Source organism: Heptranchias perlo, chromosome 37, assembly GCF_035084215.1.
Source record: "Heptranchias perlo isolate sHepPer1 chromosome 37, sHepPer1.hap1, whole genome shotgun sequence".
In the NCBI taxonomy this organism is placed as follows: domain Eukaryota; kingdom Metazoa; phylum Chordata; class Chondrichthyes; order Hexanchiformes; family Hexanchidae; genus Heptranchias; species Heptranchias perlo.
Window position 1 is genome coordinate 11478717 of NC_090361.1, and position 19327 is coordinate 11498043.

Here is a 19327-nt window from a genome sequence, read left to right on the forward strand (position 1 = left end):
TCTAACTTTTTCCAGTTCTGATGAAAACTCATCGACCTGAAACGTTAACTCTCTCAATAACTGCAGCAAAGCACACAATCAAGGCTCCCACTAGCTCGAACACAAAGACCAAACAAACCTCCAAAATGTTTTGTAAAGTGGCATCTGCCGAACAGCAAACGTTTGATCGAACTATCTCCTGGATATAACAGGCAAAATAATGTTCAGATACTGGCAAAGTGAAGGTATACCTCAGTCCCACATGCAGACCCTCACACTGAGACCAGGCTATCATATGCCATGTGTTAAAATATACTATTATTGCTCATATATAATACACACTGTTACTGTCCATATATAACGTACTGTTGTGTTCCATATATAAAATATACTGTTACTGTCCATATATAATGTACAGTTACTGTCCATATATTACATATACTGTTAAAATCCATATACAACACGTACTGTTAATATATGACATGTACTGTTACTGTCCATATATAGATGTCTACATCCAGACATGTACTGTTTCCCTCTATATCTGTAAATTGTTGCTGCCCATATATAACATGTGCTATTAGTGTCCATATATAAATAAACTATGCTACTTCTCAGTAATATGTTTGTATAACTGGAGCTTCCCTCCAGCACAGGGCCAGTTCCTGTGGATGACGTAGAGTGTGTAGAAATGTTGAGGTTGTGCTCAGACACGCTCAGTGTGTGAGAGGTGCTCTCTTGAGTCACTGGTCCGCAGAGACCACATCTTCGGACAATGATGGAATCAAGAACGCTGTACCTGATACTGGGTGAGTAAGGGGTGATCAGATGGGGTGACTAGTCCAGGCAGTAAATATTACAATTTTATATTACATTTTGTGACATGCAATGATAGAAATCGTGTTGAATGTGAAATTTAATCCCTCCGATGGGGAAGGGATGTCTAACCAGCAGTGCTGATGAGTGACTCAGTCCTGTTCAATCGTAGGAAAAAGGCGGCATTCAGTGTTTTAGGTGCAACTGTGTGATAAGTTGGGAGGAGGCTCGTGTGGAGCATAAACAGCAGCATAGGCCAGTTGGGCCGAATGGCCTGTTTCTGTGCAGTAGATTCTATGTCATTCCATGTAACTGGCTGGATATTCCTCCCTGTGAGCCGCACAAAGTTACTATCAGGCAAAAACTGCACGGTGCGATACTGACAGAGCATCGCAGGTTAAAACCACAGACACGATCACCATAGACAGTGACGTGAGGGCAGGAAGTCCCAGCAGAAGGCAACGTGAAGAAGGAATTTACTGGAGTGTAAATATGGGAATAATTTCTTTTACAATAAAGAGTGGAAGAGATAAACCATCAAAGGCGCGCACATAAAACCCGTTAATTCACTAAAGGATAAGTGTGATATTCAAATCCAGATGATTTCTTTGTGTGCGTTCATCAATCCTTCCACTTTTACTCATTTGTATTTCTTGATGGCCTGGTTTAGTCTGATAAGAAAATCCAGCAATAAATGGGCATTAGAACATGAACGATTCCTTCTCTTCATGTCCTGCTATTCACACAAGGTCTGGTGATCAGTCTCTATTTGCTGAGTGTGTCTCATACCTGATGGTCCCTGGTACCTTTTTAAAAATTTGTTCATAGGACGTGGGTGTTGCGAGCAAGGCCGGCATTTATTGCCCATCCCTAATTGCCCTTGAGAAGGTGGTGGTGAGCCGCCTTCTTGAACCGCTGCAGTCCGTGTGGTGACGGTTCTCTCACAGTGCTGTTAGGAAGGGAGTTCCAGGATTTTGACCCAGCGACGATGAAGGAACGGCCGATATACTTCCAAGTCAGGATGGTGTGTGACTTGGAGGGGAACATACCGGTGGTGTTGTTTCCCATGTGCCTGCTGCCCTTGTCCTACTAGGTGGTAGAGTTCGCGGGTTTGGGAGGTGCTGTCGAAGAAGCCTTGGCGAGTTGCTGCAGTGCATCCTGTGGATGGTACACACTGCAGCCAGGGAGTGAATATTTAGGGTGGTGGATGTGGTGCCAAACAAGCAGATGGTGTCGAGCTTCTTGAGTGTTGTTGGAGCTGCACTCATCCAGGCAAGTGGGGAGTAATCCATCACACTCCTGACCTGTACCTTGTAGATGGTGGAAAGGCTTTGCGGAGTCAAGAGGTGAGTCACTCGCCGCAGAATACCCAGCGTCTGACCTGCTCTTGCAGGCACAGTGTTTATGTGGCTGGTCCAGTTAAGTTTCTGGTCAATGGTGAACCCCCCGATGTTGATGGTGGGGGATTTGGTGATGGTAATGCAGTTGAATGTCAAGGGGAGATGGTTAGACTCTCTCGTGTTGGAGATGGTTAATGCCTGGCACTTCTCTGGCGCAAATGTTACTTGCCACTTATCAGCCCAATCCTGAATGTTGTCCAGGTCTTGTTGCATGCGGGCATGGACTGCTTCATTATCTGAGGGGTTGCAAATGGAACTGAACACTGTGCACTCATCAGCGAGCACCCCCATTTCTGACCTTATGATGAGGGAAGATCATTGATGAAGCAGTTGAAGATGGTTGGGCCCAGGACACTGCCCTGAGGAACTCCTGCAGCAATGTCCTGGGGCTGAGATGATTGGCCTCCAACATCCACTACCATCTTCCTTTGTGCTAGGTATGACTCCAGCCACTGGAGAGTTTTCCCCCTGATTCCCATTGACTTCAATTTTACTAGGGCTCCTTGGTGCCACACTCGGTCAAATGCTGCCTTAATGTCAAGGACAGTCACTCTCACCTCACCTCTGGAATTTAACTGTTTTGTCCATGTTTGGACCAAGGCTGTAATGAGGTCTGGAGCCAAATGGTCCTGGCGGAACCCAAACTGAGCATCGGTGAGCAGGTTATTGATAAGTGCTGCTTGATAGCACTGTTGACGACACCTACCATCACTTTGCTGATGATTGAGAGTAGACTGATGGGACAGTAAGTGGCCGGATTGGATTTGTCCTGCTTTTTGTGGACAGGACATTCCTGAGCAATTTTCCACATTGTTGGGTAGATGCCAGTGTTGCAGCTGTCCTGGAACAATTTGGCTGGAGGTACACCTAGTTCTGGAGCACAAGTCTTCAGCACTACAGCCGGGATGTTGTCGGGGCCCATAGCCTTTGCTGTATCCAGTGACCTCAGCCGTTTCTTGATATCACGTGGAGTGAATCGAATTGGCTGAAGACTGGCTTCTGTGATGGTGGGGATATCGGGAGGAGGCCGAGATGGATCATCCACTTGGCACTTCTGGCTGAAGATGGTTGCAACCGTTTCAGCCTTGTCTTTTGCACTCACGTGCTGGTCTCTGCCATCATTGAGGATGGGGATGTTTGCAGAGCCTCCTCCTCCTATTAGTTGTTTAATTGTCTACCACCATTCACGACTGGATGTGGCAGGACTGCAGAGGTTTGATCTGATCCGTTGGTTGTGGGATCGCTTAGCTCTGTCTATAGCATGTTGATTCCACTGTTTAGCATGCATGTAGTCCTGTGTTGTAGCTTCACCAGGTTGGCACCTCATTTTTAGGTACGCCTGGTGCTGCTCCTGGCATGCTCTTCTACACTCCTCATTGAACGAAGGTTGATCCCCTGGCTTGTTGGTAATGGTAGAGTGAGGAATATGCCGGGCCATGAGGTTACAGATTTTGCTGGAATACAATTCTGCTGCTGCTGATGGCCCACAGCGCCTCATGGATGCCCAGTTTTGAGCTGCTAGATCCGTTCTAAATCTGTCCCATTTAGCACGGTGATAGTGCCACACAACACGTTGGATGGTGCCCTCAGTGCGAAGACGGGACTTCACCTCCACGAGGACAGTGCGGTGGTCACTCCTACCAATACTGTCATGGACAAATGCATCTGCTTCAGGCAGATTGGTGAGAACGAGGTCAAGTAGGTTTTTCCCTCATGTTGGTTCACTCACCACCTGCCACAGACCCAGTCTGGCAGTTATGTCCTTCAGGACTTGGCCAGCTCGGTCAGTAGTGGTGCTACCGAGCCACTCTTGGTGATGGACATTGAAGTCCCCCACCCAGAGTACATTCTGTGCCCTTGCCACCCTCAGTGCTTCCTCCAAGTGTTGCTCAACATGGAGGAGGACTGATTCATCAGCTGAGGGAGGGTGGTAGGTGGTAATCAGTAGGAGGTGGAATAAAAGCAGAAAATGCTGGAAAAGCTCAGCAAATGAAGCAGCATCTGTGGAGAAAGAAACAGAGTTCACGTTTCAGGCTTCTCTGGTGGTGTTATTTGCTCGTACTGCCAAGAGGGTGGGCTGAGGGTGAACAGAGGCTTCTTAGAACACCTCACATACGCACTCTACAATTTCAGTGCTTTCACGGACAATGATTTGCATTTTCTTATGTATTGATAAGCTTGAGCTCATCCAAAACTCTGCTACCTGTATCCTAACTCACACCAAGTCCCGTTCACCCATCACCCCTGTGCTCACTGACCTACATTAGTGCCCAGTCCGGACATGCCTTGATATTAAAATTCTCATCCGTGTTTTCAAATCCCTCCATGGCCTCGCCCCTCCCTATCTAAGCTCCTCCGACCCTTCAACCCTCCAAGATCTCCGACAAAGCTGTCCACAAAATGGCACAAACTGACACTTGGGGTTTATAAGTTCCACCAGAATCATATGCCGTGAAATCGCGCTGCACCAGCCCATGAACTTTAACCCCTTAATCGGCAACTTGGAGACAACGGTTGCGCAGGGCTTTTTTTTTAACTCTCTGGTTACTGCTTTCGGACGCCCAGAGGTAAGGCTCAACCAAGGCTGAAAATGTTTTGAAATGATTAGTTAATTGACATTCAAACAGAACACTTTTACAGATAGAGATGCTTACAACCTTAGTCAGTCGTACAACTCGAAACTCAGAATGATCAATTCTTCTACTTTAGGAGATTGAGGGGTTAATTCTTTGTTGCCACCCTTCTTGTGCTCTGCTTCTAGTCTGTCTCTTTGAACTTATTGAGATGACTATTTTTATATCGTTCTTGCTGGTGCCAAAACAGTTTGCTGATGTGTATTACAGATTCTCACAGTGTTGCAAGGCCTGTTCAGGCGGATGTCTTATCTCTAACCTCGGCCCTTATCTCTTGGGTTCATGTCACGCTACACGTAACCCCACCAGCGAACAAATGTTATCTGTTTTTAATATAACGGGTCATTTGCTGTCTTCCTTCCGGATGTCTCTATGTCTCTGCCTATCTATCTCTCTTTTTTTGGGGGGGGTTTGTATATTCGGTGGCCTTGTAGGTGACACCTCTCTGTCTGCTTACTGTGATTGCCTTGGCAACGGGCAGTAATCACCAGGCATTGTTCTGTGATTTATAAATGCGTAGGATTCGAAGATTTCATTTCCACAACATTCACCTGAGGAAGGAGGAAGCCTCCGAAAGCTTGTGAAATTTAAAATAAATTTGTTGGACTATAACTTGGTGTTGTAAAATTGTTTACAATTGTCAACCCCAGTCCATCACCGGCATCTCCACATCGTGACGAGGTTTAGGGAGGGAATTCAAGAACTTACGGCTTAGACGGCTGAAGGCACGGCCACCAATGGCGGTATGAAGAAAGTGGGGGATGCACAAGAGGCTAGAGTTGGAGGAATGCAGGGACCTCAGAGGGTTGTAGGGCTGGAGGAGGTTAGAGAAATAGGGAGGGGCAAGGCCATGGAGGGATTTCAACACGAGCATGAGAATTTTAAATCTGAGGCGTTGGTGGACCGAGAGCCAATGTAGGTCAGCGAGCACTGGGGTGATGGGTGAACGGGACTTGGTGCAAATAATATTTCCAAACACATCAACATTTTCTTTACCTCCCAGTGATCTACTTTGGCAATGGATGGGGCCCAGGGAGAGTGAAGACCAATCGGTGCCAACCTGGATTCCATTTTGCAAAGTATAAGACCTGCATTGGTGAGTCATGACGTGTAACTGGCTTCTCCTCTTCCTTTCTCACTCTCGCATCGATTTCTAACAATGGTCACTAGACGGCAGCAAGATTTATAAACTCACTTTGAGAAACATTTCCAGCTGGAGGTATGGTGTCAAAATTTACAGATGTTTCCAAATTGCGGGGGGGGGGGCGGGGGGGAGTGGATAGAGCGAATAATGTGGAGGAATGCACCAAAATATAGGACAACATCAATAAGCTCGCAGAGTGAAATCAACATAGCGAAGTGTGAGGTGGTTCATTTTGGTCAGAGGAATGAGGAGGCTACTTATTCCTTGGAAGGTAAGAAACTAAATGAGGTGGAGGAGCAAAGGGATCTGGGATTACCGATACATAAATCACTAAAAGTAGCAACACAAGTTGATAAGGGCATAAAGAGCGCAAACAAAGTGAGAATGTGGAACTCACTGCCACATTGAGTGGTTGAAGCAAATACTATTGATACATTTAAGGGGAGGGTTGTTGCATAGATGAGGGAGAGGAGAATAGAGGGATATGGGGGCAAAATGAGATTAGAGCGGGAGGAGGCTTGTGTACAGTATAAACACCAGCACTGACCAGATGGGCTGAATGGCCTGTTTCTATGCTGTAGATTCTCTGTAATTGTATGATTATATCTGCATCCACTTTGACAGTTACAACTTTAGAGTCAACTGTACGTTACACTAATTGTAACTGAGCATAGTCCACTGGAGTGAAGGCTGATTCAAAATAGCCATTTAAAACCTCTGCCATATCCTGGGTGTTCACCTGGAATCTGACCTGAGGAATCCTTCATGGGCCACTCTGATATCAATGTTTATTGCCTTTAGCTGGGATTGATACCCATCGCTGTTCTCCTGAGAGTTACATGAAAGTACATAGACTGTACAGCACAGAACCAGGCCATTCGGCCCAACTGGTCCATGTCGGTCTTTATGCTCCCCCTGAGCCTCCTCCCACCATACTTATCTGACCCTATCAGCATATCCTTCTGTTTCTTTCTCCCTCATGTGTTTATCCAGCTTTCCCTTAAATGCATCCATGCTATTCACCTCAACTACTCCCTGTGGTAGCGAGTTCCACATTCTAACCACTCTGGGTAAAGTTGTTTCTCCTGAATTCCCCACTGGATTTATTACTGACTATCTTCTATTTATGGCCATTAGTGTTGGTCTCCCTCATAAGTGGAAACATCTTCTCTACACCTGCCCTATCAAACCCTTTCATAATCTTATATACCTCTATCAGGTCACCCCTTTCCAGAGAAAGGGGCCGCAGCCTGTTCAGCCTTTCCTGACCTGGTATCATCCTTGTAAATCTTTATTGCACCTTCTCCAGTGCCTCTATACTCTTCTTCAAATATGGAGACTAGATCTGATCACAGTACTCCAAGTGTGGTCTATCCAAGGTTCTATACAAGTTTAACATAACTTCTCTGCTTTTCAATTCTATCCCTCTAGAAATGAACCCCATTGCTTCGTTTGCTTTTTTTTAATGACCTTATGAACCAATTGTTTCCTTTTAGTCTGCAAATATATTGTTGCTTAAGTCTGATTTCTCCTTTAACGTGACCAGTTAGTCACGTTGGCTTTGTGCCTTGATTTTGACTCTGAGGTTTCCTTTTGCATCAGGTTGGTTTTGAAGGGATTCCTTTTCTCTTGTGTTGGTAACTTTCCCTCTTGGTGGGTTTGCCCAATTGACCCGATTCCATTCCTCTGCCGCCTTTATAAATCTAGCCCTCTTGCAATCTGGAACTAGCATTAAATTCTCGGTTTGTCTGATCAAGTTGAATTTAATCATATTCATCTATTCCCCATATGGTGGTCTGTTGCCCACATGGTGGCCTGATACTGCATCAGGATGACTAAATAAAAACTTAATCAAGAGCAAAACAATGTCGGTCTCAGATAGAAATACAGTAAAACTGGGAGTAAGGCACAGGGAAATGTCTGGGCACTCAGTGTCAGCATCAACTCCCAAATCAGATGCAGTGCAGTCAAAAGCAGAGTGAAGCTCTCCACACTGCACCTTGACCCCCTGTTTCAGGGTCTATCATTTCCATCTGGGGTCTTTCAGTGAGGCCACCAATTGTGTCAAATTGTGGGCAGTTTTGTGCTGTGGATTCACACCCACCGGAGACTGATCTGCAACTCCCCAGGCTAACTTCCTGTAGCACTCTTACGGATTTGCACAGAATTACATTCTCCTGTAGCTTCTCCACGGGGCCAGGCTAGACTCTCTGTGGATGGGAACCCTTGACCTCTCCATGTGAGAGATTTTGAGAGATCACAGGAGCTCCTGCCTGCAGTGCGCAACACAGTTCCGAACCTAACGGGAAGCGACAGTGTGAGGTAGGAGCTGGAACCAGGACTGGCCGTGAGGAGTTAATCGGTGTGGGCGAGAGTCTCTAGGGAAGCAAGAGGCAGGTTTGCCTTTGTTAAGGAGTTGAATTGCCTCAGGGAGGTGGCACTATGAAGTAGGTCAGAGTGACTGTTTTAGTGAACCAATAGTAAAGTTGACCCATTGAATAAATGCCGGCCTTACTCGCGACGCCCATAGCCCATAAATAAATGTTTTAAAAATTTGAATTCTGCAATATTCAGAATGTACCACATTAGTGGAACATGTTTCTGGGACCCCTAGTGCGTCCAGCAGAGGTAGAATTCGGAAGGAGCACGTAAAATTCTCAACTTGCTGTCCTAACCCAACACCAATATCAGTTCAGAAGCATTAATCCCTTCGCTAACACCCAAAGGAAAAATATTCACTGGTTCCCACTGTGTCCCTTAATTTACCAAAAGATAAAAGGAATCTTGTAATCCTTTTTCTCTTCATCTCAGATGACGATGAGTGTTATGATGAAGATGCTTCAGAAGCTCGATGCGGTGTGAACACAATATGTCACAATACACTCGGGAGTTTCTACTGTACCTGTAAGAAAGGATTCGTCACCCGATCAGGAGAAATGACCTTTACCTCCCTGACACACTGCCAAGGTAAAGAATCTGTTCTAATATTGTGCCTTTTTCTGTACGTGTTGAAAAGGATACATGCATTTGTCCTGCATCCTCCTCCAATCTATTTGTTCGAATTCTTCCATTTTCTCATTGAATTGAGCCTTTTTAAAGTTCTAAGTTTGACTTCTGGTCTTTGGCATAATCATGTTAACCTTGATCAGTCTGTGGTCCTTGTCGCCCCTGGTGGGGGGGTGGGGCTACAACCTCCATTTCCTGAACATTGTCTGGACCATTTAAAAGAAAGAACTTGTATTTATAAAGCACCTTTCACAATCTCAGGACCTCCCAAAGCACTTTACAGCCAATGAAGTACTTTTGAAGTGCAGTCATTGTTGTAATGTAGGAAATGCGGCAGACAATTTACACACAGCAAGATCCTACAAACAGCAGTGAGATAAAGGACCAGATAATCTGTCTTTTCGTGATGTTGGTTGAGGGGTAAATATTGGCCAGGACACCAGGGAGATCTCCCCTGCTCTTCCTCAAAATAGTGCCATGGGATATTTACATCCACCTGAAAGGGCAGACAGGGCCTTGGTTTAATGCTTCATCTGAAAGACGGCACCTCCGACAGTGCAGCACTCCCTCAGTACTGCACTGGAGTGTCAGCGTTGATTTTTTGCTCAAGTCTGGATTGAGACAGCAGTGACTACACTTCAACAAAACAGCACTTCATTGGCTATAAAGCTCTTTGGGACGACTTGAGGTTGTGAAAGGCACTCTATAAATGCAAGTCCTTTCTTTTCAGTTTGTTTAGAGACGGAATAATGCCAATAGTGAGACCCACTTCCCCCTGCCAATCTCTACAGAGTGTGTCACACTTTCCAGATATGTCTCCTCCATAACCATCATGATAACTCAGTCTTTCTTGAGGAAATTCAAGATATTACTTCCTCACTAAATTAGGGAAGTTCAGTCACTTCACAGCGAGGAGCATAATTTAATTTGCACCGTCACGACTAAATACAGGAAACATCTGTATGTTTGAGGAAGTTACACAGCTGCACACTTAATTATTGTCAGTGGACAAAACCAAATGTCTATTTCGGGAAGGTGGCAATCACGCAATGCTTATGAGGGGTAATTTTACAAATGCACACTCCCGGCATGAGAGTTGTCCATCGGGACCAGATATGGGGAGAGAGATCAGTCGTTCCCAGGATTCTCTTCCCAATAATTATAATGGACACTGTATCCCAAGGAGCCTTTGACCCCCACACTCAAATTCCCAATATGTGCTCTCAGCTTCTCCTGAATTCCCTATTGGATTTATTCGTGACTATCTCATATTTATGGCCCCTATTTCTGGTCTCCTCCGCAAGTGGAAACATCTCCTCCACGTCCACCCTATCAAACCCTTTCATAATCTTAAAGACCTCTATCAGGTCATCCCTCAGACTTCTCTTTTCGAGAGAAAAGAGCCCCAGCCTGTTCAATCTTTCCTGATAGGTATAACCTCTCAGTTCTGATATCATCCTAGTAAATCTTTTTTGCACCTTCTCCGTGCCTCTATATCCTTTATATAATATGGAGACCAGAACTGTTCACAGTAATCCAGGTGTGGGTCTAACCAAGGTTCTATACAAGTTTAACATAACTTCCCTGCTGTTCAATTCTATCCCTCTAGAAATGAACCCGAATGTTTTGTTTGCTTCTTTTATGGCCTTATTAACCTGCGTTGCCACTTTTAGTGATTTGTGTATCTGTAGCCCGAGATCTCTCTGCTCCTCTACCCCATATAGACTCATATTTTCCAAGGATTACATGACCTCGTTATTCTTCCTACTAAAATGTACCATTTCACACTTATCTATATTGAAATTCATTTGCCAATTACACGCCTATTCTGCAAGTTTATTAATGTCTTCCTGTATTTTGTCTCAGTCCTCGGTATTAACTATATCCCCCATGAATCCTTATTTTCATTGTCCTGTCGGTCTTCTATGATGTTTGTAGCATTAGTTTATATGGAGTTAAAATAGAAACTGTTAACAATTCTAACTTATTTCCCACAACCTCAAAAGTCTTTACCTCACTCAGTCTTCCTTTCTTCCCATAATCTTCAAGATTTGGTATCAACTAATCACTATTTGATTTACCTCATCTTCTCTTTTACATTTTTCGACCTTGTACTATGGGCCTTGACCCCTCCCCTAGCAGACAAAGCTATCGCACGCATTGGCTGATCAAACTACACAGGGTTACAACAGAAGAAAGGATGATGGAACCATCAACGGCAACTGGGAAAACACCCAAATGCACTTCACAGCAGTGTGATCAGTCAAAAATGGACACAATTTTGTACCCATGAACTTAGGATTGGGATCGTTCTCCTGACCATAAATTGTCCTTTGTATTACACACTTCATTTATAACAAGGAACATAATGCTGAATCTGGACCAGGAATGGCCTCACTTGACCCATTTATTCCACATGTCTAAGATACACCTGCTACTCCATTGACCAGTCTATTGGGGGACTAATATTTTAACACTCTATCGCCTCAGTGTAAAGTTCCCTGCCTGGATGAAATGCTGATGCATTTGAGGTTGCCTTCTCTCCATTGGTGACTCTTGGAAAACTTGCTGCTGCATTTGTCTCAGGGCCTTCAATTATAGCCTGCTCAGCTGTGGGATCTTGCTGGAGCTGGGTGTGTAGTGTCGTTCCCTTTTCGCCTCTTGCTCCCCACCACTGTTAGCAGTGGGATTATCCCAGCCTCCATTACACCACGTGGAAGGGCCACTTAGCAGCTCCGACATGTGGCCCCTGTGGAAGCCAGGATGTCCAGTCAGTCTGAGATCCAACATCTTGGAGCATTCCTGAGAGTGGCCATCAACCAAATTTTTTTTTTTTTTTCAAAAAATATACTTTATTCATAAAATTTGCAGCAGTACATACAAAACAGTTGTCATATCACTTTCCAAACTTACACAATACAGATTATACAATTTGCAGGTTACGTTAAGTGCAGTACAATGAACACATTGGACATCATTGCAGTTCATGACACTCTAGGGTGTCTCATTGCATCATACTCAAACACAGATGATTGCTTACAGATTCATTTCTGGTCCATTTCAGATTCATTACAGGTACATTACAGCAATTTGAATTTTACATTCTGCCCAAGGGGGTTTTTCCCTGATTGCAGCCCCTCGGTTTACAATGGCGGGAAGGCTCTAAACGGTTGCCTTTCCCCACAGGGCCTTTGCGGCGGCCGCACCCATCCTCAGTGCGTCCCTCAGCACGTAGTCCTGGACCTTGGAATGTGCCAGTCTGCAACACTCGGTCGAGGACAGCTCCTTGTGCTGGAAGACCAGCAAGTTTCGGGCAGACCAAAGGGCGTCTTTCACCGAGTTGATGGTCTTCCAGCAGCAGCCGATGTCCGTCTCAGTGTGCGTCCCCGGGAACAGCCCGTAGAGCACAGAAACCTGTGTTACGGAACTGCTCGGGACGAACCTGGACAGATACCACTGCATCTCTCTCCAGACCTTCTTTGCAAAGGCACATTCCATAAGGAGATGGGTGACGGTCTCGTCTCCACCGCAGCCTCCTCTGGGACAGCGCGCGGTGGCGCTGAGAGCCCGGGAGTGCATGAAGGATCTGACGGGAAGGGCCCTTCTCACCACCAGCCAAGCTAGGTCTTGGTGCTTGTTTGAGAGCTCTGGCGATGAGGCGTTCTGCCAAATGACATTGACAGTCTGCTCGGGGAACCAACCGACAGGATCCACCATCTCCTTTTCCCGCAGGGTCTCGAGGACGTTACGTGCGGACCACTTGCTGATCGCCTTGTGGTCAAAGGTGTTTTCCTGCGCAAACCTTTCCACGAAGGACAGGTGGGGTGGAACGGTCCAACTGGACGGAGCGTTCCGTGGCAGCGTGGCCAGGCCCATCCTTCTCAACACCGGGGACAGGTAGAACCTCAGCACGTAGTGACACTTTGTGTTTGCATACTGAGGGTCGATGCACAGCTTGATGCAGCCGCACACAAAGGTGGCCATCAGGATGAGAGCCACGTTGGGCACGCCCAACCAAATACCCACTTGGGAATATGATCATCAACAAAGTGTTGATGACATTGGTAAGAAAAAATGTCCCTCTACCAGCTGAGAGGTGAACTGTTGTATCACACTTGGCGATTGTAGAATTATCAAGCATCTGATTTATAAAATCTCCCCCAAATGGTTCAAACTCAAAGATTTCCAGGGGCCCAAATTGATACGTTCCTTGTTACTCTTGGGATTGACCATTCCACATCCAGCCCACTGACAGGCTCTCAAATATACTGGATGGATCACGAGCTGTCAGCATTTGCAAAGAAGGCTGTCACACAGAGATGATGTGGAGATGCCGGTGATGGACTGGGGTTGACAATTGTAAACAATTTTACAACACCAAGTTATGGTCCAGCAATTTTATTTTAAATTCACAAGCTTTCGGAGATTTTCTCCTTCCTCAGGCAAATGTTTCAAGAGCTCCTTGAAGCCTACGCATTTATACATATTGAACAATACATGGTGTTTACAGACTGCCCCTGCAACTGCCCGTTGCCAAGGCAATCACCGTGTTCAGACAGAGAGGTGTTACCTGCAGAACCCCCGAATACACATTCAACAAAAAAACAAACAGGGAAAAAAAACAGAGAAAAAAAAACACAGAGAGAGGCAGAAACATCCGGAAGGCAGAGAGAGCCAGCAAATGACCCATTATATTAAAAACAGATAACATTTGTTCGCTGGTGGGGTAACGTGTAGCGTGACATGAACCCAAGATCCCGGTTGAGGCCGTCCTCATGGGTGCGCAACAATCGCCAAACAGGAGGGTTCCCTCCCAGTCGGGGAACACTTCAGCAGTCATGGACATTCATCCACCGACCTTCGGGTAAGCGTACTCCAAGGCGGCCTTCGAGACACACGACAACGCAAAATCGTCGAGCAGAAATTGATAGCCAAGTTCCGCACCCATGAGGACGGCCTCAACCGGGATCTTGGGTTCATGTCACGCTACACGTTACCCCACCAGCGAACAAATGTTATCTGTTTTTAATATAATGGGTCATTTGCTGGCTCTCTCTGCCTTCCGGATGTTTCTGCCTCTCTCTGTGTTTTTTTTTCTCTGTTTTTTTTCCCTGTTTGTTTTTTTGTTGAATGTGTATTCGGGGGTTCTGCAGGTAACACCTCTCTGTCTGAACACGGTGATTGCCTTGGCAACGGGCAGTTGCAGGGGCAGTCTGTAAACACCATGTATTGTTCAATATGTATAAATGCGTAGGCTTCAAGGAGCTCTTGAAACATTTGCCTGAGGAAGGAGAAAATCTCCGAAAGCTTGTGAATTTAAAATAAAATTGCTGGACTATAACTTGGTGTTGTAAAATTGTTTACACAGAGATGAGACTCTACAACGAGTATCAAGGGGGCTGCAACACGATGTAGATAATATACAATATTCACATGTACATTTCATATTTATTTCAGAAAATAATGAATGTTTCTAAAATCCACCAGTATGTGGGCCAAATACAATATGTTATAATACAGTGGGGAGTTTCTACTGTCTCTGCAAGAAAGGATTCGCCACATCAACGGGACTAACTAACTTTACAGATGGTTATACAGGGTGTATAAGTACATTACTGAGCCCTTTCAAAACGTGATGTCCCTATGCTAAGAGAGAGAGAGGGAGAGTTAGGCTATGTATTGTTGGGTATACCTGGTCTAAATAGTTCTGCTCAACATGCCTGGAACTTGTTCACAAAGGGGATGAATTTGGACGGTCTCACTTCCATTTGCAGTAGAGACCAATCACAGCATAAAACTAACCTCAAGTGAGACTAATTGTATGATCTTGCTGTCAACCCACATCAACATTAAAAAAAGGGGAATTCCAGTGTTACCATTGACGAGTTTGAGGATGAGGCAAATTGTCTGAATAATGTCAGGGGAACTCAGGACTTAACTCAGCAGAATGCTCTTCACGCTGGCACTGAATCCAAAGTCACAGGTAGAGGATCAGCACTGCACTACCCTTCATGGGCAAAACATACAGCAACAGTGGAACAACAACAACAACTTGCATTTATATAGCACCTTTAATGTAGTAAAACATCCCAAGGTGCTTCACAGGAGCTTTCTCAAGACAAAATTTGACACCGAGCCACAGAAGGAGATATTAGGACAGGTGACCAAAAGCTTGGTCAAAGGAGTAGGTTTTAAGGAGTGTCTCAAAGGAGGAAGAGGTAGAGAGGCGGAGAGGTTTAGGGAGGGCTGAGGCAGCTGAAGGCACGGCTGCAAATGGTGGAAAAATTAAAATTGGGGAGTGCAAGAGGCCAAAATTGGAGGAGCACAGAGATCTCGGAGGGTTATAGGGCTGGAGGAGGTTACAGACATAGGGAGAGACGAGGCCATGGACGAATTTGAAAACAAGGATGAGAATTTTTAAATCGAGATGTTGCTGGACCGGGAGCCAATGTCGTCAGTGAGCACAGGGGTGATGGGTGAATGGGACTTGGTGCGAGTTAGGATACGGGCAGCAAACTTTGGATGAGCTCAAGTTTACGGGGGGTGCAAGGTGGGAGGCCGGCCAGGAGAGCATTGGAATTGTCGAGTCTAGAGGTAACAAAGGCATGGATGAGGGTTTCAGCAGCAGATGAGCTGAGACAGGGGCGGAGACGGCCGATGTTACGGAGGTAGAAGTAGGCGGACTTGCTTGAGTTGGATCCGTATCTAGTTTAGAACTACGACATAGGTCGGCCAGTGATAGCAATTGGAACCTATAGATAGGCAATCCAGTATTTCAGACTCCCTGTCCAAGGTGGACTAATCACATGGCATTTCTTGTTGCCGTTGATATATTGGAATTTTTCAAATCGCCGTAGCTCAATTCAGCTCGATTCATATAATTAATAAAGAAGGTGAAGTTGGCTCAGTGACTCCCAGTGTTGTTTACATTGGAGATAACGAGAGTGTTGGATCAACAGGTTTAGGAATGGGAAGTTGCCCTCCCAGTGACTAAGCTGGTTAGGCCAGTTAGTGCTGGATTTTCTGATCTCAGACAGCAGGGGTTAGAAAAAGGAAAGCCAGCCAGGGTTCCTGTTCCCGATCATTATCCACTGAGCCCTGCTGGGAATGTGCAACTGTGAGTATCAGCTGAGGAGAGGGTTGGGCTTGGCAGTGAGGCAACCCACAGCCAAATATCCAATCTAGGCACCTACATCAAGAACGACCACTTGGACGAGATAATGGAGAAAATCTGGAGCTTGTGGAACCAAAGCCGGGAAGAATCAGCTCAGTGAGAAGAAGAGGAGAGAGTGAAAGGAGAAAATTGATGGAAAAAGAAATGGGAGCTCCATCAGCTCCAGTGTCCATAAAACCAACAGTGGCGATATCGAGATTACTTAGTATCTCTCTTGTACTGACCTGGCTCGTTAGATGATAAATTTGTAACTAAAAATAATTGATTGACAAATTCTTCAGCTCTGTTTTAACCTCTCTTTTGCATCCATTTGACCATGCCAATTCATCTAACACTGGCCTCACATATCTTAAGCAAATGTTATGAATGAGTGTTCTTGAAGAGTAAGGTTCTTAATATTCAAAGATGGTACATTCTGACGCCATTTATGATTGTCGACAATCTGTTGGGAAGAAAGGCAGGGCTGATCAGCTCTGCTTTCTTTGCTTTGAGTTAGGGCTGCCATTTGGCTAGTTGCCATGGTAACATGCCCAGTGCCATGCATGGACCTTGCTCACTTCTCACCTTACCCATGTTAACTTTGCTGCCCTCTAGAGAATAGAAGGATCATTGGAACTCAGGCGGGTTCTAATCTTTTCAATTTCAAGCCAAGTGCCTTGCCAGCTGACCCATTGAGTTATGAAGAGAATTGTAATTTGACAATTCATTAGAAGACTATTAAGTGATTAGGTTTTGACTGGCCTAAGTTTGCTTGTAATCTGTGCAGAAATTATGGATCATCAAGTTGGAGATCAGTTCTGAATGAAATGTTGTCTCAAGACAATGAACGAATGTGCTTGTTGATAATTAGGTGCTCCTGTACTGGTTACGCACCCATTGCAGGAGATAGGGAGTCCTTGAGTTACCTTGAAGCAATGGCACTTGCGTCAGTCAATGATGATGAGATGGTGATGCTTCTAAGAATGAGTGAGGTAGTTTTGGTCTGCTTTGTGATCAGGAACTTGTGATGTTCTGAACCAATCTAAATCTTTGTTATTGTCCACGTGCTGTTGGGGAGATGGTATTCATGTGGTCATTGAAGGATTCCATGACACTCATCAGAAAATAAAAACACTCCATGAGCATCTAGATGGTCTGTAACCACAGTCAAAGAATTCTCTATAATGAATGTTGCTGTTAATTGAAACAACTAGTTGTGCTGAAAGCCCACTTTCTAAAGTACAACAATTCTTCTTTTAATTTTTGTTTTCTCTGGATGTTTGCATCCCTAGTTAACCTCCCTGAGGGCAGTAAGAGTCAACCACATTGTGCGGGACTGAATTTACATCCACCAGATAGTGGTGACAGGTTCCCTTTCCTGAAGAGCATTAATGAACCAGTTGGGACCTTATGACAATCCAACAGATTTCAACTTGTCATGATTGGGATTTGAACTCTTGATCTCTGGCTTACTAATTCATTACCATAACCTCTAGGCTACTGCCATTATGCTGCTGTACCCAACTATAGTAAACTAGAAGAATTATACTCATTATTCCCACTATCCCATGAGTTCCTCATCACATTCTTCAAACCCAAATTAGTTGAAGGGACTCCTGGTGAAGTCCATACTGATGGTCAAGAACCAATGGAAGTATCAAGGAAGAGTTACTGAAGTTGTTAATTCAGAGATTAGAAGACCGAATGATGAGCAGTGAAAGCTCAAGGGAAAGGATTATTTTTATAACACAGTCTTCCAGCATTGAAATCTGGTAATGAAATGTGTCTTAGAAATCACACCATAAATACATGGACACAGAAAGGGCCCATCAAATGTATCAAAGGCCATACTTAGTACAAACAGAACAAGGTGTGTCACCTGGACATAATCATCAGAATATCAGGGAAGCAAATGAGGAATTGGAACTCTGAATCATGGATGAGATATGTGGTGTTGTAAAATTGTTTACAATTGTTAACCCCAGTCCATCACCGGCATCTCCACATCATGGTATTTTAATGTAGACATTAACCCACTAAAATAATGGACTTGGGCTGAGGAATGTCATGTGTTAATATTTACACGAGTCATTTCCAATCTTTAGATGATTTTGAAAGGCTAAAGTTTCCAGAGGACGAGGGAATGGGAAGAAAAAATTAAATTAAATTAAATTCCATGGAAAAATATGTTTTCTTATTGAGCGACCCAGATGAAGGTCCATAGTGCAGGACATACTGAGGTTGATGGGAGTTGGAAAGAAGATGTGATAAATTGGGAAGTTGTAATGATGTGGTGTTAGATAGAGTTTCACAAGGGTATGGATTGTCGGAGGAAGGGAAGAGCAAGGGGGTGTAAGGAGAAATATAAAGCAATGAAAACACTCCGGGCACCAAATGGTGCAAATAATTAATGTTGAGAAATACTCGTTTTTTCAGGGAGATTTCAGAGTGAACAGATTTGCTGCTAATAATATAACTGGTCCTTAGACCCTTTATCTGTCCCGCTAAATCTTTCCAACTGAAAGTATTTCATCTGCATTGACTTTCATGACAAGTGGTGACATCTGAACAATGTGTGAACCAGCACAAGTTATGTGCCTTTCTGTTAAAGATTATGCTCAATAGTAGGACTGTCTTACACTCGATGAAACTGCTGTCAAGTCCCAGGTTTTACTCCTGGCCTGAGATTGATAGATTTTTGTTAACCAAAGGTATTAAGGGATATGGGGCTAAGGCAGGTATATGGAGTTAGGTCACAGATCAGCCATGATCTCATTGAATGGTGGAACAGGCTCGAGGGGCTAAATGGCCTCCTCCTGTTCCTATCTGCTGAGTTAGCTGATCTCAGTCAGGGTAGCAGTAGGGATGCTGCGATTAGCCTCAACACCTCTAAGACAGGGAGGGGCAAATCAGCCATGTTTAGCACTATCCAGCGATCCCTATTGGAAAGTACCTGTGTGAAGACAGAATTGGTCTCTTGCTTCCTACGTCCCCATAGCCAACTAGCCTGTTCACACTCACTGTCTAAGCTCACACACAACGATTTGACACTTGGCTCGGGTACTGGATGGATTATCAGCACTAATGGCAGAAAATGCCTTTGAGGGAGGAAGAGGAGAAAACAATTGGCATCAAGAGGATCCTGCTCTCCATGTTGGTATCTCCTCCCACCACTGCTGCGGTGCTGGATGATGTT

General features: G+C 44.9%; 1 protein-coding gene across 1 annotated transcript in view; it reads left to right on the forward strand.

Moving 5' to 3' along the window:
* Window positions 1-704: 704 nt before the first annotated feature.
* The window catches only part of LOC137304246 (adhesion G protein-coupled receptor E3-like), a 60894-nt gene continuing 42271 nt past the window's right edge, over window positions 705-19327 (forward strand). Inside the window, exons 1-3 of the mRNA XM_067972800.1 lie at window positions 705-788; window positions 5832-5924; window positions 8784-8939. Coding sequence (XP_067828901.1) covers window positions 755-788; window positions 5832-5924; window positions 8784-8939 — 283 coding nt within the window. The 5' untranslated portion in view covers window positions 705-754. The remainder of the gene's footprint in view (window positions 789-5831; window positions 5925-8783; window positions 8940-19327) is intronic.